The sequence below is a fragment of the Lonchura striata genome, chromosome 4A, assembly GCF_050655825.1.
Source record: "Lonchura striata isolate lonStrDom1 chromosome 4A, ASM5065582v1, whole genome shotgun sequence".
NCBI classification, from domain to species: Eukaryota; Metazoa; Chordata; class Aves; order Passeriformes; family Estrildidae; genus Lonchura; species Lonchura striata.
This window is the reverse complement of record NC_140742.1, coordinates 16,835,312-16,862,535: the sequence shown is the minus strand read 5'-3', so window position 1 is coordinate 16,862,535 and position 27,224 is coordinate 16,835,312. Positions and strand designations below refer to the sequence as shown.

Below are 27,224 nucleotides of genomic sequence, written 5' to 3'. Positions count from 1 at the left end.
GGAGAAGCAAGAGGTCCCCTGGGTGGTGTGTGGGGTAGAGCAGGATGGACAGAGGGACAAGGGGCCCCCAGCCCTACCTGGCACCAAAGTGGGGCGAGCTCCTGAAGCATTTCCAAGCTCCAGGTGCTGGCTCTGGTTTGCCAAGCACAGCCCCAGGACATGTGGTCCTTTTACCTTTTTTTTGTTTTTTGTATCCAAGCCAAGGGCTCTGCAAACCTTTTCATCACAGCCTTGCATAAAAACACCCTCATGATCCTTCCAGAGCTGTGAGATCTTCAAAAAATAGCTAGGTCCCTATTAAAAGCAAATCCCAGCTATACAACAGCCTCTCCAAAAGGACCACACAAAGAAGCCCTCCCCAGGCTGGGAAGAGCTGACCCTTCCAAATTAATTATAAGTTCACAAGCACCCAATTTACTTCAAAATCTTCCTTAATAAATGCAGAGTGGAGCAATAAAATGAAAAGCAAGGGCTAAGCAGGAACCTCATGGGACTGGCTGGGCTCTCATCTCAACTCCAGGCAAACAGACGGGAGAGGGGAAGGGAGAGGACCCCCCTCTCCAGCTGAATTTCTTGGTTATAAACACAAGGCACAGTGGAACGAAAGTCCCTCTAATAGGATTAAGTGGCACGGATCCAAGGAGCCGTCCAAACCAGCTCCGAGAGGGGGTGAGGGGTGGGAGCCACGCCAAGATGGGAAAGGCTCGTTAAATTGGATAATATACTTCCAGAAATGTTCCTTCTACTCCAGCCAAGGCAGTAAAACGTTAGATGGCCCCGTCATGTTTGAAGTTTGTTATTTTTGGAAATTACTTTAAGAAACGCGGAAATAAAAGCATAAAGCGAAGAATTAAATTTAAAGGGCCAGATTCGGATCTTAATAACCCGGGGATTTACATGCAAATAGGCAGGATCAATCTCTGGCCCCAAAAATGCACACTCACCTGCAGAGATCAAAGGAAACCCAGGGCAGGAGGCTCAGCAACGGGCGCTTAAAAGCTCCTCCAGCTCTGGGTTTGTAAAAAGGAGATATCTCTCTATTAAAATTGGTAAACACACCAAAAAAAAAAAAAAAAAAAAAAAGAGTCCTGTGGCAAATTGCTCTACCTTAGAGAAAGAGCTTACCACAAGCAATGAATAAAAATAGGCTTGGGGAAGAACATCCAGTTAAAATTAGTAAGAACAATAGCCTCACTTCCAGAGCGGGGTTTTGTCTTCCCAGCGCTTCCCAGCGAAGCCCCGGGAAGCCGGGAGGGCTGGGCCAGCTCCAGCGCTGGAAGGAAACCTCGGCAAAATCTGGGGGCAGCAGAAAACCTCCTCTGTGCCAGCTCCCATCCCAGCATCATCCACACCAAAACACCCCCGCACATGGGGGGCACAGTTTTCCCCTCAGTTTTATCCCCAGTGATCTCCATTCACCTGGGCTGGGGCGAGGATGGAGGGAAGTGATGGCAGAAAAGCACAAGTTGGGAAAGAAATGGAGCTCAGGTGAAGCCTAGCCCCAAACGTGCCCTAGATCCAAGTCCTTGGATCAACTCCAGGGAAAGAAGGGTTTATTTTGGGCAATCTGTGGTGTTGAAGTTTCTCCTGGACTTTGCTGGATGTGATGGGCAGAGGTGGCCTTTCCTCCAGTGGAAGCCAGGCAGGGCTCAGCATCTTCCCTCCTACAGCTTCTCCAACGCTGGAGAAGCATTGGTACCTCTTGGTTTAAAGCCACAGTGGAAAAAAAGGGGGGGAAATTCTGCTTCTGATTTCCAGAGGGTTTGGATGGGATGGTTAATTCCCAGCCTGGCCACACCTCCCACCCTCTGTGGCTGATAAACTGGGCAAGATATGGAAATACAGACAAGCCCCCACATGAGGCACAGTCTTATCAAGCACGTCCTAAAAGAAGCTGTGGAGAGAATCCAGCTGAGGATGAGGCTGGAAGAAGCTCAGGAGCTGCCAGAACTTTGACAGGGATCGGGTTAAGACTTGATTGTGTTTTAGGGTGCTGTGAGTCCAACCAGCTCCTGGGAGCACCAGCTGAAGGGGCTGTTTTTGGAGCTGGGTGCCATGGGGGGACCTGGCTGGTGACAGGGGTGTCTTGACAGAAACAACCTGACCAACGACATGCAAGAGATGTCTTGACAGAAACACAAAATGCTTCAGAAACCATATTTCTAGATTTAAAAAAACCCAAAAGGCATTAAAGCACTCTGCTTTGGATGAGGGAAAATGCACATGACTTCTGATTTGGGTGTTGCTGATACTAGAGGTGACTCAAGGTACGTTGTCCCTCCCCTGACCCTGTTTGGCACTGAGAGTTACATCAAGCACAGACCTGTCCATCCCACCCTGCTCCCCCCACAGCCCCTCCTGAAGGGATTGAAGGAGCAGCGGAGGAGCCAGGACCCCCCAGGGCACACACCCTGCTCCAGGGGGCTGGGGGACAGCAGCAGCCCCAGCTGCCACCCCAGCCCAAGGCACCTACAGAGCTGATGGGACCTTCCTGGTGGTCCTAGGGATGCTCTGGTGTAGGGGAAGAGTTCAGGGTGGGGCTGGTGCTGCTTTGCTGGAGCAGAGCTGTTGACCAAGGAGAACATTCCACCAGCAGCTCTCATACAAAGGGGAAAGTTGCAGCTAAAGCTCCACAAATTCTTCCTTTCCGTTTTGACATAACAAAGGCAGCCAAGCTGGTGGCCCAGGGCTGATCCAAAGCAATGTGGCCTTCAACATGGACAGGGAATGTGGTGGTTGAAGTTCTCCAAGGGGAAGAGTGATTTACTGGTGTAAGAGATCACAGAATCATAAAAGCACAAGTGCAGGGATTGGAAGGGGCCTTAAAGTTCATCCGGTTCTACCCCCTGCCAAGGGTAGGGACACCTTCCACTATCCCAGGGTGCTCCAAGTCCCATCTAACCTGGCCTTGGACACTTCCAGCTGTTGCAAAAACATGGCCAACACCACTCATCCTGGGTTCAGGACAGAGGGAAAACTGGTGAGGTGACCCATTTGCCCACCAACCCATTCGCCCACCAGCCTAACAGCACCAAGCTGTGCCCATAGTGGAGGAGGAACCAGGAATGCTTTGGTCACCTTCTCCTCCTCCTACCAGTGGGTGACAAAGCTCCTGGGGACCCTGCAGGAGAGGAGGACCCTGTGGTCACATGGAGGTTGGGGGGCTGGTGATGCTGAGGGGTCCTTGAGGGTTGTGAGCACCATGTCTGTGTGTTCATGGTGGGCAGGGCCCCCAGGGTCAGTCCACGTGGTCCCACCTGGATACCAGACCAACTTTCTTTCCAGAAGAACCATCCGACGGGATGACAAACTTCCCCCGTTGCTGGCATTTTCCTAAGCAGAAAAAGCTTTCTGAGGGAAGAGCAAGGTAGGAGCAGGAAGGTGAGAAAGGAAGAAAATCTCACCACTCTGAGATGCTGATCCAAACCCCGCTGGTATTTAGCTCATTGTTCCCAAAAAACATCATTTAAAAATCAGACTGCAGCACTTGAAGCCAAACCTATTTGTTCCTTTAAAAGCAAATCTCCAGGGATAGGGGAGGAAGGGACGTCGCTCTCAGCTGTGCTTCCCCGCTGACCCAAATACCCCAGGCTGGAGGGATCAAGGGCCAGGAGGTGACCTCAGATCCGCCACTGGAGGAAGTGTCTTCCCTCGCTTCCCGCGGCTTCTCCCGCTCGCGACGCGCAGCTGGGACAGGGGACAGGGACAAGATGCACAGGGTCACCTTCCCCAGGCACCCGGCATTTCTCAGCGGAGACATGAGGCAGCCAAAGGTATTTCACCTCCTGCACCTCTCCTACGAGAAATAAATCACTTCTTGACTCGTTTCAGGCATGGGGAAGTTCTGCTGCTGTGACAAACCTCGTCACGCATCTTCACAGCCCTCCCCAGCCCTTCCTGGCTCAATTTTGGGGTGGCCTGGGAGCCCAGGCAACCTTATGGTCCTTCCCAGGCAGAGGCAGTGGGGGAGCAGGCGGCTGTGCCCCCCTCAGCAGGGCTCCCACGGCACATCTGGAGGGAAAACCAAGCAGCTGTTTCATCTCGTGCCCTTGGAGAGCCATTTGCGTCATCCCCTTGTGCTCTCCAAGTGAAGCCTGAACCGCTCCCAGCGGCTCAGCCCCATGTGCTCACACCCCCCGCGGGCTGAGCCGGTCCCGGGGATGAATGGTCAAGGCTTAAATAAAGGCAGATGCAAAAGTCAGAGCTGAGGAAGCCACCACGATGCACAGTGGGATGGGAAACTGAGCTGGAGAGCAGCAAAACAGAGCTGAGGAGTTTGAAACTGAAGCTGGGGAACCCCAAATTAAAGCTGGGGAGCACCAAATTGAAGCTAAGGAGCAGAAACTGAACCTGGAGAGCACCAAACTGAAACTGAGGAGCACCAAAATGGTCCAAAATGAAGTTGTGATGCCCCAAACTGAAGATGGGGAGCCCCAAAGCAAAGCTGGGGAATCCTAAACAAAACCTGAGAAACACCAAACTGAACCTGGAGATCACCAAACTGAGATCCACAAACCAAAGTTGTGAAGCCCCAAACCAAAGCTGGGGAACATCAAACTGAACCTGGGGAGCACCAAACTGAGATTGAGGAGCAGGAAACTGAAGATGAGGAGCACCAAACCAACACCAGGACACAGCAAACTGATGCTGAGGAGCCTCAAAATGATGCTGAGAAGTCCCAAACCAGAGCTGGGGAGCACCAAACTGAAGCTGGGGAGCACCAAACCAAATCTGAGAAGCACCAAACCAAAGCTGTGGAGCTCCACACTGAGGAGCCCAAACTCACTCTGAAGAACCCCAAACCAAGGCTGAGGAGCACCAAACTGAAGCCAGGCTTCTCTGGATGGGAGCTGATGGTGGCAGGGCATTGTGGTGGCAGCCACTGTGCATCATGTGCAGCTCAAAGCCAGCTAAACTCATTAATTGTATAGCAAGCCCTGCTTGGTACCATACCCTAAAGCTTCAGAACAAAGTCCTCCTTTATCAGGTTTGGCTGACTTCTCCCCCCACAATCCCCCCTCTGCTGAAAGCAATTCCACAACAGCCTGAAAATTGGAATAAATGGAATTATTCAGAGGAATTATTCAAGGCCAGGTCTGGCTAAAGACCCTTTCAGTGCCCTGTTCATGGTGGTAATTAGGAGAGGGTAAGGAAATATGTGAATGTTGTAGAAGTGGAAGCTCCTGTCATTGTGCCGTGATCCCATGGCCATGGATAAGGCAACAGCTTCCCAGAGATCAGACCCAGCAAGTGCCAATCCAGTCTTTGCCACAGGGGAGTTTTAAAACACCAACTTTGAACTGGTTCAGGAGCACAGAGCACTGGAGCAGAGCAGGCTGGGAATGTACTTTGCTTTAAAATCCCCACCACACCTCTCCTGATCGTGTCCCTCTGCCTCCCCTCTCCCTCAAGGATGCAGGGGACTTTTAAGAGACGGTGGCCCAGGCCACCTCCCGTAACCACTAAGTGACAGATCTCAGCTTATGTGAGAGAAAAGTCCCAAAATGAGCTGCCCTGTGGCCACACTAAGTAGAGATGGAGACAAATCTGTGGTTTCGCTTGGCAAGCAGCAGGCACGGAGTGTTTGCCTGGGGTTCCTGCGCTCATCATCCCAGAGAAACTCAGTCCCAGCCACATTTTGCATCCATTTCATTCCAAACCCATAAAACTCGACCCTGGCTAGAGCAGAATGGCGTTAGAGCTGGTTTCTGGGCTGCATCACATCCTCCCCATCCACAGCTTCAGCCTCGGAGGCTCCAGAGCTGGTCCAGAAATGCAAATTCTTGTGAAATCTGTCCAAAAGCAACAAGGCAGCATGTGCTGTGCAGCTGAAACCCACCATGTGCCCAGGCGGGAGTTTTCTTCCCAGTACTCCACTCCACAGGCCAGGAAGGTTTTTCTTCTCTGCGTCGCCTCTGGCTTGCAATTTTTGAGGGATGATTCACCTACCACACACTAAAGTTACCCAACAAACAGGAGCTGCAGCTCCTCAATGTGGGCCACGTTCCATCCAGACATCTTTCCATGACCTACACACCCAAGGAGGCCAAGGATCTTGTTACTCCAAGCTCTCCTGGTGTTGTGTGAGTCCAAGGGATGTTGGGTTGGACCATGTTTGCCCATGTCCCATCTCCCCGTGTGAAAGCCCAGGGCTGTCCTGGCGTTCAGCTGCTCTTGGGCAGAACCAGTGCCTTCCCTCAGCTCGTGCCCCAGTGAACTGGCAAAGACTTTTTAGCACTAAGGGGGGAAAAAAAATAAATCCTAGGGATGAGCATCTCCCCCCTTGACTGCGCTGTCAAACGCCTCGCCAGCCCCTGGCTGCGTTTTCATCCAGCAATTTTACGAAAAACAGAAAAGTTCCATTTTAATTGGTGAAAATTCCCTCCTCCCACCCGCGGAGCACCAATCTGTAATTAGCCTTTCATGTAAAACGATGTTTATTCCTGACGGAGTTTATCTTGGCACAAACACGCGCTCTGAAATGTGCACACATTTGAAGACTCAAACCCAGCATTTAATTCTCTATCTGCTTGTTAATGCTCATTGTTCCCAAGCCCCTTTTCAAAACACACCCACAGGGAGAAGAAAGTATTTTTTATATATATACATAAAAACCTCCTTCCAGCACCAGGACACCAGCGGCGAGCACGGCACCGGCCCAAGGTCCGGCTGTCCCCCGGATCCCGGCGTTCTCCCAAACTCACGGTGCCAAGAACAGACCTCCTGATTTTGTCCATCTTCCCCTTTCTTTAACACAGGTTTTTCTGCCCAGCTTTGATGCCCTCAATATTCCCCCTGCAACACAACTGAAGGATGGGAGCCCTGAAGTGGGAGGATGGGAAAAGCACCATGAGGAACCATCAATAGCACCCAGCTCCATTTTGGAGAACCCGCCCTCACCAGTGGAAGCCAGAACGAAAGGCTCATGATTCCTGGGCTCAGTGTGGGATTTACATGTGAGCTCAATTTGGGATTTACACCCTCTCAGAAGTAGCAGTCACATCTCCTAACACAGCAGCTTCAGACTGGACCAGCAGCCCCCAGGACCTCCCGGCTGGGACTGGGTGACCAGAACAGATCAGATCCTCCCCCCGTCCAGCTCTGCAGATGGCAGTGAGAGCCCAACAGGGATCCTGAGTGGCTGCCACTGGTTGCTCCAGGTTCTCCCATTTCCAACTGGGCAAGAAACACAATATCCACCTTAAAAAATCAAAGGGACAGCAAAGGTTTGGGATCAGGGACAGGGGCAATATCAGGGTTGCAATTAGGGTTTGGGCTAGGGTCTGGATCAGGGTTAGAGTTTGGTTTAATGTCAAGGTCAAGGAACATTCCTTTCCCCAACTAATGCATCCTGGTAGGAGCCCCTCACCCTGAGTTTTTGGGGAAAGAGCTCCCACTGTGGAAGATGGGCAGGTTCCAAGTTGATGGCAATGATTAACTCTGGTGAGATACTGTGGGTCAGCTCTGGCCCCAGACACTGGCTGCTGCAGGTCCAAAGCTCTCTTTTCTCTTTGGAAAAGCCATGACCTGACCAAACTTCACTGGGCTTTGACTATGATTAACTTCCTGCAGTCACCAATGCAAGGTCACAAAGCCTGGGAACAGCTCAGCACTCACTCACAGGCCATGCCCTGTCCCCAGCAGTGAGGTGTGACCCCTTCTTCTCCAGCCCCAAGATGTGTCATCTCCTCTGAACCCCACCACATCCACCTTATGTAACTGGCAGGTTTGTACTGGTAACCAGTTCCTGTAGCCACAGACAACTGGGAGGACTGTGCAGCTGAGGGACCGGGGTGCTGGAGCCTCATCCCAATGCTTCATCTGCTCACAAACAGGGCAGGAGGGATGGAAGGGGAAAGGGAGGGATGGAAGGGGGAAAGCATCTGCCAGGACACGAGCACCAGCACCAGGACTGGCCAGCAGTGCTGGGCTATGTCTCAGCCAGGGCCAGCCACCGTTTCCCAGGCTGTGATCTACGTGAGTGCTGCCACTTTTGGGGGCACACCTGAAAGTCCTAAAGGGCTGGAGTGTGACTCTGGGAGCAGTCCCTTCCCTGCCAGCTACCCCACATGAATGGCTGCCATGGCTTTTCCCAGCTGGAGCAGCCTGGCCAGCCCTGTGATCCACTGGGATGTGGAGCTGTGGCTCCCAGCTGGAGCAGCCTGGCCAGCCCTGTGATCCACTGGGATGTGGAGCTGTGGCTCCCAGCTGGAGCAGCCTGGCCAGCCCTGTGATCCACTGGGATGTGGAGCTGTGGCTCCCAGCTGGAGCAGCCTGGCCAGCCCTGTGATCCACTGGGATGTGGAGCTGTGGCTCCCAGCCAACACAGCTTGGAGCAGACGGCAAAGCAGCGCTGGCTCACAAGCCGGCATGAGGGGCAAAGCCAACAAAGCTCTTCACGCCAAGGTCAGGTCAGGGGTTCATGTCCCAGCCAGACATAAAATCCACAGGATCCCTACAGGAGCCAGTGTCCAGCACTGACCCACCACTGCATCTCCGTCTACATGGTGACATCACACCTGACACACAGGATCCCAAAAATCCCCAGCGTTGCTTCAGGGTGAGAGCACCTGGGGCATCCCAAGCCCTCGATGCTTTGGGGAGAAGATGGGATTGGATCCTGGCCACCAGTGGGAGGCAGGTTGGGCTCCACTCCCGAAACAGAGCTGGTGGCCCAAGGCTGCTCCATCCTTGTGAAATCACTGAGCACTTTCTGCCTTCTCTGCCCCTCTCCCACCAACCCCTCCTGGGCTGCGGTGAGACAAGGGTGAGAAAGAAAACTTTTTTTCCAAGCTGGAAGAGACAGAAAAGTTTCCCTCTTTGCCAAATTTCTCCCAAGCCATCTTCTGTTTCCCATTAACAGCAAGGAGAAGAAGAAACCCTACAGCCCAGCTCCATGCTCCTCCCACCACAACTCCCATGGGCACTTGTCAACATCCCAGCAAAAAAAAGGAGAATTGAAGCCATGCAACCTGGCTGGCCGTGACCCAGGGACCCGCAGAGTGAGGGCCGGCGGCGGGTGGAAAACAACCCCCCTGCTCTGCTCTTACATCTCCCCCATGGAAACTTTTCAACTCCAGTCGCTGGCAGGAGCCAGCCTGATCCCAGCTGAATTCCTTCCACTTACCAGCAAATAAATAGCAGTTAAATGAAAGGAAAGAGAAAAACACCCTTTTTTCAAAGGGGAAAACAAAGAAGTCAGGGAAAATAAATGGAGACGAAATGTTGGGCTGGTCACAGGCTCACGAAGATCTTTTTTCTTCTCAGTTGGGTACTTGACAGCCTTCCCTTTCAGCTAATTAAGGGATACTCAGAAACAAAAATACTTCCAGCCCTTTGCCAGCCCTGAGCATTAAGGGGAGAGACCCAGCAGGCTGGACACCAAACCCAGGAGCCCTGGCCACAGCTCCTCACTCACCCAGGCACTGGTCTTAGACAAATAATTGCCACTACAGGACATCTGTGGCCTTCTCCCAGTCCTGGCAGATTTTTGTACAGCTTTTCCTCCAAACCCTCTGGTGGTGGACATGTCCAGTCTTGGAATCATAGAATTACAGAGTCATTTATGTTGGAAAAGCCCTCTGAAACGCTTGAGCCCTAGTGTTAACCCAGCACTGCCCATCCCATCACTAAGCCATGTCCCCAAGTGCTTCATCGTCTTTTCAATCTCTACAGGGTGTTTAATATATATCTGTACCTTCCCCCAGACAAGGGCCAGTCTTGAACTCCAAGTATTTCTCCCAACTAACACCCCTTCCCTGCTGCAAAATTTCCAAGCATCACTTTGCACCCTGTCCCTCACTGGCTAGAGAAAACAGTTCATGACCTTGGGTTTTGCAGCTTTTGAGGCAGCTGAAGGCAGTGATGCACCTTCTGTCCCCTGTCCCCTGTTTCAGGCCAGGTTTCAGCACTGCTTATTCTCCCTTCTCTCCTCCACATCTCTCAGTCAGCCCAATGCTTTCCCATTGTGTGCTGGATGGGGATGGACATGACATGAAATTGTGTCAGGGCAGGTTTAGGCTGGAGATCAGGAAAGGTTCTTCCCCCAGAGGGTGCTGGGCACTGCCCAAGGAATGGAATGCCCGAGGCTGCCAGAGCTCCAGGAGTGTTTGGACACCAGTCCAGGTGGCACCAGGGCACCAGGGATGGCCAGGGTGGGATTGTTGGGGGGTCTGTGCAGGGCCAGGGGCTGGACTGGATGATCCTTGAGGGTCCCTTCTAACTTGGGCTATTCCATGATTGTATTGTCCTATGAGGTAGGGATGGGGATGAGGATGGGGATGGTGTGGGAAGAGCCAAACCTCCCAAACACCCATCAGCCAAAGCTGGGGCATTCCCAGGACGAGTGAGGTTGGAAGAAAGCATCCCTGTGTTTTTCCCTGTGCCAACCACACTCTCCATGGGCACTGCTGGCTCTGCCCTGCAGCATCATCTCCAGAGCCACCTCCACCCACAGCCGCCCCCCAGAGCCCTCCGAGCTCCAGAGGAAAAAACACTGTGGCAACTTCAGCCTCAGCCCCACTGGAGCACAAACCCTGAAATGGAGAGGGCTGGGATTCCTCCCCTGTGGCAGCCGGGCAGAGCCACCCACCCCAACATTACCAAAATATTTCAGTTTTGGTACTTATTCCCTTCCACCCAACACAGCCCAAATTTCCCTGAAGAAAAAGTCTGCCCCATACCCAACGATGCATGGGGCTGGAAATATGAAAGGGAAAATCGTGGTGGCTGCTCCAGGTGCTCTCTGAGGGGAGGCCCCTCCCCAGGCTGTGCCAGGTGGCTTTTAAGTTGTTTTTCCCCCGAGGTTCACTCACAAAAGAGGTAACACCTCCCTCCATGGCCTCTTCCACCTCAGCTCTCCCCCACACTGGTGTCTTCTCCAGATTGTCCCAGGGCTCAGCCTCAGCTCCACCCCTCCCAAGGGCTGGGGTGAGGGACACGAGGTGATGACTGACCACACTGGAGAGACTCCTCCACTGAGAGAATATCATTAACAATCAAAATAAATGAAGAAAAGCCGTTTTTAAGCAGGCTGAGCAGAGCCCTGGGACAGGCACAGAGTCATCCTGGGCTGACATAGTGTCTGTGGGACAAAACAGCTCTGTGGTGGAACATCTGGGCTCTTCTCCTGATGGCCGTCAGGAAATTATTTCTTGCCCCAGTGCTGGAGAGTTTGCCCCGGGTCTGTAGCACAGAGCAGCACCTTTGGATAGCGCTCCTGGAGCCTACGGACCAGGAAAAAGATCACAACACTTGGGAATCATCATTGAACCAGACACCCAGAGGGCAAGAGAAGGGTAAAATATCCATGTGATTTTAATCTCTTGGAGCTTCCTTACATTAAAGACAACATTTGAAAACAACTGGATATCTCAGAAAAATACACCAGGCTGTCATTAAGCAAATCCGACCACTAAAGGAAAGTGAAAACCAGCAGTATTTTATCTAATTACATTTTTTTTAGCCCAGCAAGAAGCGGGTCGCACCCCTTTGCCAACGGGCTGTCACTTTTGGCTGACCTGCTCTCATTTGAAAGTTTTTCAGACAGCGGGAGGCTCCGGGGAAGGGCCAGCCCTGCCCTGTGGGGCTGCAGCAGGATGAGCCCCCTGCTCCCCATCCCCATCCCGGGAACCCCCCCAGCCCTGCAGCTCCGCCATCCACACCCGTAAATACGCCTGTGTGCATCTCTGCACACACTCACATCTGCATATACACTCACATCTGCATACAAATTAAAATCCAGGCCCCCGAGGGCTTGAGCCCACACGACAGCCACAGGCAGAGCTCCCTTGGAGCCACACAATGTTTAACGAGACCGGGGGGAACTGGGGACAGCCCCGACCACTCCAAGTGCCCCGCTGGCAAAGGGCTCTGAAGGCAGGTGAAACATTAATGTGCTTTCCTGGGGAAAAGCCTTCACTTTTTGCTGCATCAAGGGCTTTGAAATGGAAATAAACAACAGGGCAGGTTAATGAAGGCTTCTGTCACTTACCGGGTGAGGTTTGGTCCTGCCAGTCAGGGTTCAAAGCCTTACATCCCATCTTGGTGGCCAGGAAGCCTCCTCTTCCTCCCATGGAAATACGGCTTTTTGGGGTGGGGGTGGGAATCAAAACTACCCCTGTCCTTACAAAACTACCCTGTCCCTACAAAATTACCCCTGTCCCTACAAAACCATCCCTGTCCCTACAAAATTACCCATCCCTAAAAAACTACCCCTGTCCCTACAAAACTACCCGTCCCTACAAAATTACCCTATCCCTACAAAATTACCCCTATCCCTACAAAATTACCCCTGTCCCTACAAAATTACCCGTCCCTAAAAATCTACCCCGTCCCTACAAAACTACCCGTCCCTACAAAATTACCCCTGTCCCTACAAAATTACCCCTGTCTCTACAAAATTACCCTGTCCTTACAAAACTACCCTGTCCCTAAAAAACTACCCCTGTCTCTACAAAACTACCCTTGTCCCTACAAAACTCATCCTGTCCTACAGGTGCCAAGGGTGGGATTGCTGTAGGGAGCACACCCCACAGCTCCCAGTCTTGTTTTCAGCTGCCTGAGCTCCCCGTTCTCCCATCCGTGCTCAGGGACAAAGGGAAAAGGGTGCTGAGAGGACTCAGCAGCATGGAGCTGAGCCTGCCAGGATTTTGGGGTGTGGAGGGATGTGAGGGGCCAGAGGCAGCCCCAGGCGTGGGATGGGTCCAACCCCTCTGCTCTCCCCAGCACGGATCCATGGGGATGTGCCAGAGGACACCAACCCACCCGGCTCTGTGACAGCTCCTGAGGCACCACCACCCTCCTCAGCCCCTGCAGTGACCCTGGCACGGGGCAGTCCCTGCCCAGGGGAGCTGGCACACACCTGTGGGGTGCCACTATGGACAGGTAGAGCAGGACAGGGGTGCTGGGTGCCAGCAATAAAGGGAAGAGCAGTGACACCATGGCAAATCCTCACAGCAGGGCTGAGCAGAAGCAGCCACACATCACCGCTGCCCCTGTGCCCCTGCCCCAAAATCCCAAATCCCAACTGTTCCAGCTGGAGTTGTGGCAAAACGTCGAAGAGTTTTCCACGCAGCTGAGCCGTGCTCCCCACAGCAACCACGGGCAAGCTGGAGCTGAAATCGTCCTCTGAAAACAGCCCTGCTGCAGCAGTGATGCATTGGAGAGAAGAAGGCTCGGGGTGCAGGACCCCGTGTGCATCCCCTCTGGTTCTGGAGTGTCCCTGAAGCTTCAGCGAGCCCAGGAGCCCGAGAGGCCCAGAGGAGGGAGGGAGGACGGCGATGGAGGCGCCGAGGCCCGGCAGCCGCGGGCCTGTCGGGACCACAGGGGCTTTGCAGAGCCAGGCACAGGCTCGTTTTTCTCTCTGCTGATCCCAGCTGCTTCTCGTTGAACCAGTCTGACCATCGGGCCCAGCCAAAACCGATTCATTCATAAGAAAATTGGGAAAGGAGATCGACTCGTCACCCTGACTAATGGGGAACCCGGCCAACAACCTGCTGCTTCCACAGCAGCCCCACATCCTGCCTGCTTGGTTCTTCATCACCCTCCCAGCTCCAGCGCTCAGGGCAAGCTCTGGCCTGGAGCAGGTGGGTGATAAAGTGTCAGAATCTGAGGTATTGATGATCCCCAGATTGTAGAAAGTCTCTGTCTCTCAGCCCCGCTGCCAAAGCAGAAGCCATAATTGGTCTGTGCTGTTTCCAGGTTGTTTATTCTGTTTATCTCTCACATGTTCTGCTGCCCTGCCCAGCTCTGTCCTGCAGGGCAGCGTGTGGGGCTCTGCCCTCAGGGGGATGTTACAAACATTCAATACCAGAAACTCCCTGGGCTGCATTTACAAGAACGTGCCAATATCTGTCACCTACGTTGGACAGTGTGTCCCCAGCCTGAACCAACAGAAAAATGCCAACACCACAGTGAGACATGGAGGGCATGAAGAAGGAGAAAAAGGACAAGGCACACCCAATTTCCTCCATCTTGTTCCCTTTGGACCCCTCATCTAGAATCCTAAAATTTCACTTTTGCACCCGTGTCACACTTAATTATTACTGATATCAAACACTCAGAGCTTGTAATTGATCCTGTAAGATTGAAAACTCTTTTCCATTGCCAGAGATCACAGCCAGTGTCTCTGGGGGCTCTGTCCAGGGGAGGTCCTGACCCCTGCCAGGGTCCCAGACCTGCCAGGGCAGCCAGAGGGAAGCTCTGGACTCCCACAATAAAGCAGGAGTTATCTCCTGCAGAAAGTGTCGGCGCATGGCCAGGGGCTGGGATCAGCCGGCAGTGCCTGGCATTTTGCTGATTCCTGATTCGGAAGCAGAGGAAGCATTAAAGCCTTCAGAGCCATCGCTTTCCACGCTGCTCTGCCTTGCATCATCTTCCCAACAGCTTTTAGGGTTGTTTTTTATCTCCGTCCTTCTTCATCCGGCAATAAAAATCTAAACAACCGCCTTTGTGGAGTAGGAAAACTCTGCCTGCTGTAAAAATTGTTTTCTGTGGGGTTTTGTTTTGCGTCATTTTTGTTTATGAGGTCAGTGGAACACAAACTGTGGCGGGGGAGGCTGCAGATGGTGGGGCTGGGAACCCTGGGGTTGGGAGGATGCTGTCCCAAGGGAAGCAAATGAGCTCTGAAGACCAGTCTGGGGCTAATCTTATCTCCAGATGGAGATTAGGATGGGCCAGCAGGAGTTAACAGCCAGGCACAGGGGTCAGAGCAGGACCTGAAGTGCCTCCTCTCCAGGCTCTTCGGTTCACGCTTTGGTTGATGAACTGAAGCAGGGCAGAGTTTATCAGCTTTAAAAACATCTGCCATGATTTCTTAGCTTTGGGCAACACATTGGATTTTATACGAATCTCCCTTAATAAAGGTCCTCTCCTAAAATGCAGATCCCAAGGGAATTTCAGCTCTCCCAGTCAAAAGCCTGTCACACCATCCCTTGCCCCCAGCTCACCTGAGTTTTTAACACCTGACCCTGCAGGCATCAGGACAAGCAAGGCAAACTTCAATTCTTGGGGAGAAACCCACCCTGGGTCTTGAAAATCCCCATTTTTAAGGCAGAAAAGCACCAGCCAGGCCAGTTTGGGTGGGGAAATACCTCAAATCCTGACACTGGGAGGGCTCAGCCTGCTTGATGGTTCCACAGGGAGTGGAAAATGGGACCACGTGAGTCAGAGACAAGCAGAGCTCTGCATATCACAGCCAGCGTCTCTCACCTCTCCCACACCACCCCAACAGGCTGCGGAACAGTTGCCAAATATAAAATTTTCATTTTCCCATCTGGGTTCCAGGGCAGTGATGGAGCATTTCGCATGTGACACTGGTGCAAAGGGATTCATTAGGATTCATCCCCAGCTGTTCCTCCCAGGGGCACCTGGACCCCCAGAATCAGCCCCATGGGCTCATGCAGCCGTGAGCGTGCACCCCACACCTGCTGAACAGGACAGGAAAAACCTGCAAGGGCTGGAAATCTCATTCCCAAGGTGCAAGGGAAAAGCTGTTCACAAAGCTGTTGACAACAGCCCTGTCAGTCCTCACCCCTTCCTCTCCCAGGCTGGGTTCTCACCGATTCTGAAGCTTCCCTGGCATCAGGACAGTCAGCACAGCTTCTATTTAATGCTGAATTTCCCCCTGGGTAGGGGAAAGGTGGAGAACAGGCAGGAGGAGCCTCACAAAGATCTCAAACCTCCAGCAGTGCTGAGGCTCCAACGGGTTTATATTGAAAAAAAAAAAAATGAAAGCAAACAGTGCCGATATTCCCTCCTTGGCAACGGCCTACCCTGATACCACTCCTATTATTATACTCTGCAATTAAGTGATAAAGCTGTAATTGCCTTATCTGATGCTGCTGGGCACAGCAGCAAAGCAGGAGCTGGCCTCAAATTCATCACCCTGGGCATTTTAAAGCCACCCTGTCTGAAAGGATTCTCCTGCTTGGTGGACAGATGGGCAGACGGGACCCTACAGCAGCTTCCCCCCTGTGAACAGGGCAGCAGCATCAGCCCTGTGCCCAGGCACTGCCCCGTGCCATGCCCAGCCCCCAGCCAGGGTGGGAGCACAGGGAACAGAAGGAGCAGCTCTGAGTCCACTCTGGCTGTGGGAAGGCAGAAGCAGATGGTGGAGGGACCAAACCCACACCCCCAGCGACTCCCCCAGCCCTTCCCACAGCCCTGCTCCAGCATCCTGGGGAGCAGCACCAGGCCAGGCAGCTGGGACAGCCTGGCAGGGCCAGGGCAGTGAGAGCAGCCCTCCAGTGTGGCTCCAGCTGTACCAGTGGGACTGGGGCACTGGATTTAGAGGAAGTGACCCCAATTTTCCAGCCGGATGCCATGGCATAAGGAGCAAAGCCACACCCAGCTGCTCTCGGGCCATAAAAAGCCCAACTTGAGATTTTCATTCACACGTTCATGGCCTCTAAAGGAGCTCTGACAGGCTGTGGCATCTTCCCAACAGCACCAGCCCTGATTTCAGCTGCTTTAAAGTCTGGTGTCCCCAGAAACCTAATCCTTACCATTCTTCCAAGCTTTTTCCTATTTGCCCTCAACATCGATCCTGACCCCGGGAGCTGCCACCAGAACCTCAGGAAAGAAAACTCCAAAATCCTCCCTGGGTGAGCATCTCCCAAAAGTGCCCCGACCCCCTGGCCAGTGAAGGGCAAAGGCTCCGTGCCCCTCAGGGGCCGTGGAGAGGGGCACCGTGCCCCCCTGGCAGGGTGGGCAGGCTCCCACCGGGGAGCAACCACAAGAAAGGCCCGGGCGATTTGCATCGTTAGCATTCTTTCCCTTTTAATAACCCAAGGTGTTACCAGCAACACTGTTGCTGATTTTTATCTCCGCAGCGCCTTTTAAGAGCTCCAATTTGTTTTTCTTGGAGATCTCATTTTGTTTTATTAAAGCTGACACCGAGGAGGGAAAAGGAGACGTTCTGGGCCCAGAACGAAAATATCCCGTTTAAAAACCCCGTATTATTTTCTTGGAAACGCTTCTCCGTTGACTTTAATTAAGCTCTCCCCGGGCTCGCGAGCTTGGCGTGCTTGGCTCTCAGGCAGGTTTAATCCCAGACAAGCTCCCCACACCCCCAGCTGTCCCCACTCCCACAAATCTTAAGAAAGAAAATTGGGCTTCGCTAAAATACATGGATTAATAGCTGGCCCACCATCAAGAACATCCTGACGTTGCCTTTTCGTCACCAGTCACAGCACAAAGCACACGGCTGCAACTGCTCTGCTCGCCTTGCCAGCAGACCCAACAAGCAGCTTTACTCCCTTATTTTTTTGTTATCTTTTATTGTATTATACTTTTATTGCCATTGCAAGGCTGGTGGGATGCAATTCTTGTGCCTGACTGTGCCCCAGAGCTATCAGGGCAGGCAGGGTGGCCACAGCCTGGCTCTGGTGACCACTGTGCCACTGCTGAGCCTTGTGCTGGGTGCTGCTGTAAAATCAATAATTACCCCCCTCCCCTTGGTAGAAGGAAGCTCTTTAGGGTGATTGCAAACACTCCAAAAGTTGGGAAATCCCAGGAGGGAGCTTGTCTGGGCATCATCTGGTGCATACCCATTATGTAATTACCGTCAATCTTCAATCACAGATGATACTTTTCCATCGGATTCGAATCAGACGGAGCATGGGAAGCACAATCCTCACTGAAGGAGCTGCCATTAGATGTGATTCCCACCTCGCTGGACTCCAGGTTTATTCCCACCTTGCTGAGCTCCCCCTGCTTTGAATGGGTTCTGCACAAAAACCCCCTGTGGCTCCCTGGCAAACACCCACATCCCCCCAAGAGGGAAGGATTTTGCCTCCCTTTTTACACCTGGGATCTGCTAGTGGACAAATTAAGGCCAAGATCTTGAAACAAAAGCTTTGTTTTGGTGCCTGGTGTGACATGACCAAGAAAAGGGCCTTTGGGGATGTCACTGGGCAGGGTGGCCACGTGCCCTGGGTCCCCAGCTCAGCTGGTCCCTGGGATGGGTGGTGGGTGCTGCTCAGAGCGGGTTCCTTGGCTGCAGGCACTGTGGTAGGGCTGTTTCTCCTCCTCGAGAAGGGCCCTGGTGTTTGCCCGGGGCCAAGCCCAACAAGTCAGCCCATGCAGAGAGCGCCCGAGCCGCTCCAGAGCACGCGGGGCTGCCCCCCCGGAGAGGAATCCTGGAATGGCTTGGGTTGGAAGGCACTGCAAAGATCCAGGTCCAAACCCAGTGCCATGGGCAGGGACACCTTCACTGGACCAGCTCGCTCAAAGCCCCGTCCAACCCAGCCTCGGCAAAGCAAGCAAACCCATCACGAACTGCCAAATCCAAACTCAGAGCCAAAAAATCCCAAAGATGCGGAGCAGCAGGGTTTGGTGAGCTCGTCTCCTCCAGGGTGAGGTTTTGCAGCCCAGATTGTCCCAAAACCAAGCAGTGACCCCAGAACAGCCTCCCCACCTGGCTCTGGGCTGCTGCAGAGGGAGCTCCCGTTGCAGCCGTGGGGTGCAGTGCTCCTCTGCCTGCGCCCTGCAGGGTGCAGGGATGGAGGTACGGGTTAGCCCCGAGGGGCAGCTCCCCTGCGGCGTGCAAGGGGGTGCTGGGGCTGCCCTCCTGCCACAGCGTCCTCTTGGTGATCCCACACGGGGCTGGGAGGCTGCTCACAGCATGCTGGGCTGCTCCTTGCACAGAGGCCAGCGTGGCATGGCATGGCATGGCATGGCATGGCATGGCATGGCATGGCATGGCACAGCTGCCAAGGATGCCCAAGATGAGTTCCAGCAGAACAACTCAGGGCTGTAACCCAGCAGCTCTTCCCAAGGGGTTTTCCCCGTGTTTCATCCCGCTCCAGCTCTTGAAGGATGTGCTGGGCACACGGGGCAAGCTCGTGCATCGGGTAATTTTTGAGGGATCTACAACTAAAAGGGTAAGGGCGGGAGGAAAACCCCGCAAACGTGCGGGTGGAATGCAGGGCTGTGCCACCCTGCCCGCGGGGCGCACGGGGGAGGCCGGGGCAGCGCAGGGAGCCCCGGGCGGGCCGGGCGTGCGGGCAGCGCCGGCCCCGCGGCTGGCAGGACCTGTTGTGCGAGGTGCCGGGGAGAGGCTGGAATGGCTCTCGCCTGCGAGCGTGTTGCAGCAATTCCCAGCACACGTCATGGGCGTTTTGCAACCGCCCCAGCTGTCTCGGGGTGGATGTGCCGCCGAAAGGGCCGCGGAGAACCCAGCCTGGCACACACCTCTCCACCAGCCCTTCATCCGTGGGGCTGAGTGCCAAAGGGCAGCATCTCCTTCCCTGGCAATAGGGAATAATCAATCCTTCGAGGGAGAGCAAGGGAAAACCCAACAAATCCCTGCTGTGCTGGGTGCAGCAGCCTATCTGCATACGTGCTGCGCTGGTGTCCAGTCTTCTTGGCCCATTGCCGTGGTGATGCCATGGGATGCACATCCCATGGAGATTCGGGGAAGAGTGATTCCTCAGGGAAAACACCGGCTGCAAGATGTGGGTGAGTGGCCTCTGTGTCAGCTGGGAAATTCTGGCATCCTCCTCTGTGCTCTGACCTGCTCATAAGAAACCCCTGAAGGGTGATCATTCCAAAAAAAGTGAGTGGGAGACACTGAGGTTTTTGGTGATGTGCCAGAAAATTCCATATGGCACCCGGACAGCAGCAGCCAGCAGTGGGCAGAACACCAGTATGGTTGGATTTGGTGATCTTAGATGCTTTTTCCAAACTATTCCCTGATTGTGGAGGCAGGGTAGAGTCTCCTGTGATTCCAGAGACGGCGCACAGCTTTGGAAGTGCCCATGGCATCTGCCACCAATGTCCCCAACAGCCATGTGTCACCTCATCTGGCCGCGCTGTCACCCTGCTGCTGGCCTGTGCCACGCTGGCTGAGGTCCCCAGGAGTGACTGGGATAAAACAGCAAAAGGCTCCTCTGGGCTTGAATCCACACAGTGCCAAATCCTGCCAGGCACGGCAGCAGTGCCACTGTCCCACCGGGGTCACCACCCTGTCGGCACGCCAGGAGCGGGTCTGGCTTGTGCACCCAGGGAATTTCTCCCGTGCACACCATGGGATACAAAATCAGCCCTGGGAGGTGAAAGCCAGGCAATTCCTCCTTCCCCAAACTGCCCTACAGGGAATTCAGCTCCACATCCACCGGTCCTGGTGGTCCCCATCACACCACCAGATCTTTTGGAAGACTGGTTCTGGTGGGATGGGGTGATTGATAGTGCTGCCTCACCGTGGGATAATCCCTGGGAACAGAGTCTGAAGACTCTGGATAAGCAGGGAGAGAGCCAGAGGGGTGTCCCAGGGACACGGGCAGGTGACAAGGCCCACGTGAGCCATGCCCAGCCAGCCCCTGGGCACTGCCAGAGAGGTCAGTGGCACCTCCCAGCCACGGGGCTTGGTCCAGCCTGATGTGTTAGGTCTGGTCTAAGGTGTAGGGTGAGAACCATCCCAGCTGATGGGCGGCTTCCAGCTGCTGAGGGGTTTTAAGGAAATTAAAAGGTGACTTTTCAAACTTGTGATTTCTCCCCAAAAGAGGAAATGAAATTGTTCCTTTGCCTTGCACTGCATCACTCCCCATTGTCACTTCGTGCCACCACATCCATCCCAGCCCTGTGATCTGCAGCACTAACCCCTTCACCCTCCAATCCCTCCTCCTCCTCCTCATCCTCCTCCTGTTCCCAGCCCTGTCTCAGTGATGGATTTGCAACTCAGCACCTTCAAATTTTAACCTGTGCCCAAACCCCACAGAGTGGAGGTGGTTTTGTTCATTTAGTTCCAGCTAAAAGGACCAAAAAACTCCAAGCCAACTGCACAACTCTATGTCTCACTTCATAAGCCACAGGAGCTGCCACTGCTCAAGGACAATAGCCACCAGGAAATACAACCTTACATCTTCTTGGCTGCCTGGTGGAGGACACTTAGAAGTAAATTAAAAACCACTAAAATGGCAAATGTGCTGGCTGAGAGGGCCCCTGCAGTCTTGAAAAACAAGAACCTCCCTTAGAAACAGCACTCCGGCCTCCTAATAACCTTAATCGCTCCCGACAGCCCCAAGAACCAGGTTTAACAACATGACTGGGCTTTGTTTGCTTTTCAGGCTGCTTTATCTCACACGGCACCTTGCAATCAGCTCAGGCAAAACCCCAGTTCCTCTGAAACTCCCCCGTTTCCCTGTAGTCACAAACTCCAGCTCCCAAAACAGAGGCCGGGGCAGAGCCTGGTGCTGGCACGTTGGCATCCCACCATGGGAAACCCCCAGTGTATCTGGGAAGGCTCTGTGCTGCCCTTTGTACTCTCCAGCTTGCAGGGCAAGGTAATAAAAACATCTTCTTTAATATCTTCTTGCTGGATTTACATTCCCATCTGGGCTACATAAATATTGTTCATGTCAGTGCGTCCCTCCGTGGGGTTAGAGGAGGGTTGGGAGCCCGGATGGACATGGGAAAGGCCCCAGGAATGCTCAGGCCCACAGCACCCTTGGACAATAAAGCAGTGAAACAGCATCAGCACAGCACCCTGGTAATCAGTAAAAGCTCCAAATCCTGCAGATTTGGGTAAGAGGATGACGACCACAGTGTCACCTTCAGGAGATGGGAGCCTCCGAAAGGCCAGCCATGGACAATGACCCCATCACCCCAGTTTAGCTGGGATCATGTCCAAGAATTACCTCCTGCAATCAAAGCAACGTGGCCAACAGGTTGAGGGAGGAGATTCTCCCCCTGCTCTGAAGGGGCTTCAAGAGAGCTGGGCAGGGAGAGGACAAGGGGGAATGGCTTCCCACTGCCAGAGGGCAAGGTCAGATGGGATATTGGGAAGGAATTCCTCCCTGTGAGGGTGGGCAGGCCCTGGCACAGGTGCCCAGAGCAGCTGTGGCTGCCCTGGATCCCTGTAAGTGCCCAAGGCCAGGTTGGACATCGGGGCTTGGAGCAACCTGGGACAGTGGGAGGTGTCCCTGCCATGGTGAATGTGGTGATTTTTAAGGTCCCTTCCAACACAAAGCACTCTGTATTTACCCTCACCTTGGGATTTCTCTTCCCAGCTCCTAAAGCTCCAGCCACGCTCACCCACCCACAGAATCTTCTTCAGCCGAGACAGGAGTGCAGGGCTTCTCCTCCCCCTCTTTTGTATGACTGCTAGCACTGAATGCTTTGTTTTCTCCAAAAAAACCCCTTGCTCTTACTTACCAAGCCTTCGTTACAATGCTGGAGTAAAAACAGCCTTTTCCAGCTGTGCTCACCTGTCCTAAGGATGTGAAATCAGCACAAAGAAATTCCCCAGCAAAACGGATGGGAATTGAGGAATAAAGGTGACATCAGCCTGGCTCAGGATCTGGTGACTCAAGTCCGTGCACCTTTCCAGCTTCCCTAAGCACAGGGAGCTCCAGCAGCCTCTGCTCCCTGTCTGGAGCTGGGCTAAAGGGGGGAAGCTGTTCCCCAAGTTTTTGCACACAGATCAGGGGATGCTGATGGACACAGAGATGCACTCAGAGGAGCTGCAGCCAAACCAGACCAGCTCCTCAGGCCATCTCTCCAAATGCTTTCAGTTCCATTTCCAGGCACCAAAACATTAAATATTAAGTGAAGAGAGTTAATCTATACCTGGGATATTGACACAAAGCAGAGGAGGGGAGAAGAAAAAGATAAATAGACCATTAAAAAAAAAAACCAAACCAACAAAATCTGTGTGCCTCTGCAGGCTGTCCCACCAGGGCTTTTCAGACCTCGTGTACGGCACAAAGGATGTGTTTGGAGGAACAAGATGCACCAAGAAATGTCACTCTCCTTGCTCTGCCCAGGTAGCTGGAGCACTCTCTGGGACCTTTGGGTGGCACAGCCCTGGTGGGGGACAAGGCCACCTTGTTGTCCCCCCTCCCAAGCTTGGGGCACATCCAACAGTGGCAGAGCAGACTCTGAGAAAAGAAGGTTCATGCCCTGTCAATGCTCACCAGGACTGTGCTGCCACTCAAAAGGGCTTTTGGAGCTGAGGAAGATGAAGGTGCTGGGCTGGGCCCTTGGCTCAGTGTCAGCCCTCACTGTGGGATCAGCACCGGGACAGCCACGGCTCCGTGGATCCCTCAGCACCGGAACGAGCCTTGTACAACCGGAGGCAAACGTCACCACTCATCTCCCAGCAAACACCCTCAAGCATCACTCAACACCTCTCCAGCAAAGCTGGATTTTTTTTTTTTTTTTTTTTTTTTTCCTGGCTGAGTGCTCACATGTATATTATTTTTTTTTTATTCCGGTCTCAGCATTCCTCCACTCCCCCCGCAAGAAAACAAACCCGAAAGCTCAGAGAGTTGCCTTGCAGGCCCCGCGCTGGCGTCCCGCGGGGAAGGGGCACGCGGTGGTCGCAGCAGCCCGCCCGCCCCAGCCCGCCGTGCTTGTTGACATAGGCAGCACAGTATATTTCTTTAAAGAGAGGAGCCTATGCATTCGATGCATTGCTGCCACAGGGTTTGTTTTCAAAGCCTGACCCCAGACCTGAACTCCACGGATCCTGCGTTTCTCAAGATCAAACGCAAGAAAACGTGACCAATGCAAACAAGAAATAAACCTTGATAATTATAGCCGGGGCGGCTATTGTTTAGTGCCGACTAGCACCCGCTTTAGCATAAACAGAACCCTATTTTTAAAGGGATGCCTGACCAGCTGACAGCATTACTCCCCATTTTGCCTCCAAACCCTCTGCTTGATAGAAACCCACCTCCCTGAGACCTGAGGAGGTTTAAGAGCAGAGACAAAAGGCTGAGCCATGCCCACAGCCGTGCTGGATGCTGGGGCTGGAGCAGGGAGTGGATCCTCATCCTCCCAAGCTGCTCCCTGTTGGCGTGGGGATGAGGGGCTCCCTGGGGTCCGGCTGTTGCCTGCAGCTGGCGGGCTCACAGTGACGTCGGAGGACAAACAGACAGCACCGGTCTTTTCAGGAAGGCCGTATCACTTAGCGCTTGGAAAGGAGCTACGATATTTTCCTGATTATGTTTGCACGCAAACGAGCGCCGCGGGGAAATTATGCAATGCCGAGCGGGGAGGGGTGGGAGCGAGGGAGGAAGGGCTGGAGGGGGGCTCCGGGCTGCACCCCGCTGCCCTCAGCCCCAGCCAGTGCAGCTGCAGCCCCGGAGGTGCCGCAGATGGATCCGCCACCGCCGCCGGAGCCTCGGCACCGCAGCCTTGGAGCCGCGACTCGGTTATTAGCGGCCTCTTCATTAAACACCCAGACCAAAAGGCAAATATTCGTCACCCAGGCAATTTAATTACCCAGCCTGGGTTCACCTAGCGCACCCACACGCCTTTCTTTTTGGAGGCCTCTGTGCGGTCATAGCCTTAAATAAATAGATGGCAGGAGCAAGAGGCAGATGCTGACTCCTACAACCTCTGTCTTGGGCACAAAGCCTTTAAACCACCCGAACTTGCAGTATTTAATTTCTTTTGTTACCGCTTTTACCTTCAGAGCCCTGCCTTAGGCTTTCTAGATACAATCACATGCAGCAGGAAACAGAGAGCTACACTATGAGCTTCCTGGGCATCACATGCGCGCACACACAACACACACACACACACTCCCAGCCCATCCATCACCCTAATTACAACCGGCCACACGTCCGCAGCTCGCTGTGGCACTCCGTTAGTACCCGTAATTACATGGTCCCATAGTTTCCCTGGTAAGAGTATCACGGAGTTAATTTGGGATTCTAGATGTGGTGGATCCCGTAATGAATTTCATCCTGGCGCGCTCCCCGCTGCACTCGCCGGCCATGCGCCAGCTGAGGGAGGGAGCGTGGGCAACGCTGGTCCCCAAAACAAGGCTTGAAGGTCCTTACACAGCCCTGGCACTCATCTCTCCCCTGCACACCCCTGGCTGCTGCCCACGTCCCAGCCAGAGTCAGGACAGCATTCCCTCAGTATCAAGTGCTCGTCTCCACCTGGCAGATGAGAGCAAGGTGGGCCATGGGTGTCCATCACGGGGATGGATGTGATCTTCCAGGGGGGACAGCAGGACCTGGGACAAGGCTGGGCTGCCCAACACTGGTGTCCAGCTGAGACCACCACGCCAGCAGGCTGGTGTCCCTCTGCCAAGTCTACTTCAACAGCAGGGTCGTGGCAGCAAGAAACAACCCTGTTCTCTGTATTAACCCTACCCAGTCTGCACCCTGGCCAGGCCTGTCGGTCCTACCAAAACTGGGTAGGTCCTACCAAAGCTGGGTGCGGTCCATGGATCTTGCTTTTCAGGGATGCTGGAGACCCCGCGCTGCCCTCGCAGCGACCGCGCAGGTGGCGCTGCCAGCCCTGCCCTGTGCCGGCCGTCCCACTGAATGGACACGGCTCGGAGGGAGCGTCCCAGCAGGGCAGATGCTCTCCTGGAGCCACCCCCGGCCAACGAAGCACACAGATAGAAAGCTTGAAAACTCACGAAAGAGAACAATAATAAAGAAAACTAGAGGGGGCTGCTCACACCCAGCAGCTGATTCACCAGTGCTGCTCTGCTTTACCCCAAGACACACCGGCAGGACAAGATACGGGCGTGTTTTTCATCCGAATTACTTTTAATTGAGTACATCGGAGCTTAGAAACACATGATGCTGTCGGAGATAAATATAGCCACGGCTACGAGGATAGAGGGGGCAGGGAGCAATCGAGGTTCCACACAGCCCAGAAGGAGCTTCCAGCTCCGGCAGGCAGCGCCGGCCGCGCCGCCTCACCTTTCCCCGTTCCGCTCGGGCATCCCCGCTCCGCTCGGGCACTCCCCGCCCGCACTGCCCGGCCGGGGAAGGGGCCGCGGAGCCCATACCTGTTTTAAACTCTAGCGCCGGATCCTCCTTCCCCTCGCCCAGGTCGCTCTGCAGCATCATGTAGAGGATCCCGAAGGAGTTGTGGATGCCGAAGATGGAGCCGTTGCACCAGGCGGCGGCGAAGACCACCACCCAGCCGAAGCCGCCCTCGGGGGGCTGGAAGGGCGCGGCGACCCCGCTCTGTCCCTGCTCAGCCGCGGCCCCGGCCCCGGCCCCGGCCCCGGCCCCGGCCCCGGCCCCGGCCCCGGCCCCGGGCTCGCTGTCGCCCGCCGCCGCCGGCACCTTCTCGTCGCGTTGCGCCATCGCGGCCGCGCTCCGGCCGCCGCCCGCCGCCCGACTGCCCCGCAGCCGGTCCCACATGCCCGCCGCCCCCCCCGGCCGGCCCCCCCGCCCGCCCCCTCCTGCCGCAGCCTCACTCCCCGCCTCCCCTCCGCCGCCTCCATCCTCCTCCTCCTCCTCCATCGCGCCGCTCGGCCCCCGCGTCCCTACCTGCGGCGGGGGCCGCCCGCCCGCCCGCGCCCCCCTCCCGTCCCCCCGCGGCGCTCAAAGGCGGCCCCGCGCCCGGCCGCGGCCCCGCATCGCCCGCCGAGCCGCCGCGCCGCCCCCGCCGCCGCATCCTGCGGCGGGCCCGGCCCGGGGCGGGCCCCCGCCAGCGCCGCCCCCGCGGGGCCCGGCGGGGCGCGGGGGGCTGCGGCCAGCGCGGGGGAGCCGCCGCCGCCCCCCGGCCCCGCACGGCGCCCCGGCCGCGGGGCATCCCGCGGGGCATCCCGCGGGGCATCCCGCGGGGCTCTCGGTGCCCCGCCGGGGGGATGCTGCCGCTCCCTCCGCCCCGCGGCGAAGCCCCCGGAGCCGCCCGAGCAGGTGGCAAACAGCCGGCGAGGGGATGCGTTTCCTCCCACGCCGGGCAGCCCGGTGGGATTTTTGGCGTGCCCTACCCCGAAAAGTTCGCAGAGCGTCTGTGTGACACCAGCCCGGCTTCTTGCTGGGGGAAGCCGCCGGCATCACCCCGGCAGCGGGGCTGTCCCCAGGGCCGCGGGTCACCCCACGCTGCCTTCTCCCGGCGGGATAGCGGCGGCCACCCAAACCCAATGATTTTGGGAGCTGTTCCCTCGCCTCTGACTTGTTTTGCAGCAAGCTCTGCTTTTTCCCTTCTTTCAATAAATAATTACGAATCCACCAATATATTAAAGCCTGTCTTTTCACACGCTGAAGGTATTTATGCTTTCATATACGCCAAGTCTGAGTTATTATTCTTTCTTTCCCCTAATGGCTGTGTCAGTGTCAGATTCCTATCAGAGTAAAAGAATACATCCCAACCTCCCGCTGCTCTTTCTTTACCTCCAGGGATATTAATTACAGGGCAGGGTGCGGAGCGGCAGGGAGGCGGCGGCAGGGCCACACCATCTCCCTGCCTCTCCCGAAGCCGGAGAGCAGCACTCGGCCACGGGCTGCGGCTTGGGAACA

The 27,224-nt window shown here is 54.9% G+C and overlaps 1 protein-coding gene across 1 annotated transcript in view; it reads right to left on the bottom strand.

Annotated features, from left to right (window-relative positions):
• Positions 1 to 26,135, bottom strand: part of SLC16A2 (solute carrier family 16 member 2) — a 36,976-nt gene extending 10,841 nt beyond the window's left edge. Inside the window, exon 1 of the mRNA XM_021525283.4 lies at positions 25,760 to 26,135. Coding sequence (XP_021380958.3) covers positions 25,760 to 26,120 — 361 coding nt within the window. The 5' untranslated portion in view covers positions 26,121 to 26,135. The remainder of the gene's footprint in view (positions 1 to 25,759) is intronic.
• Between the last annotated feature and the right edge of the window lie 1,089 nt (positions 26,136 to 27,224).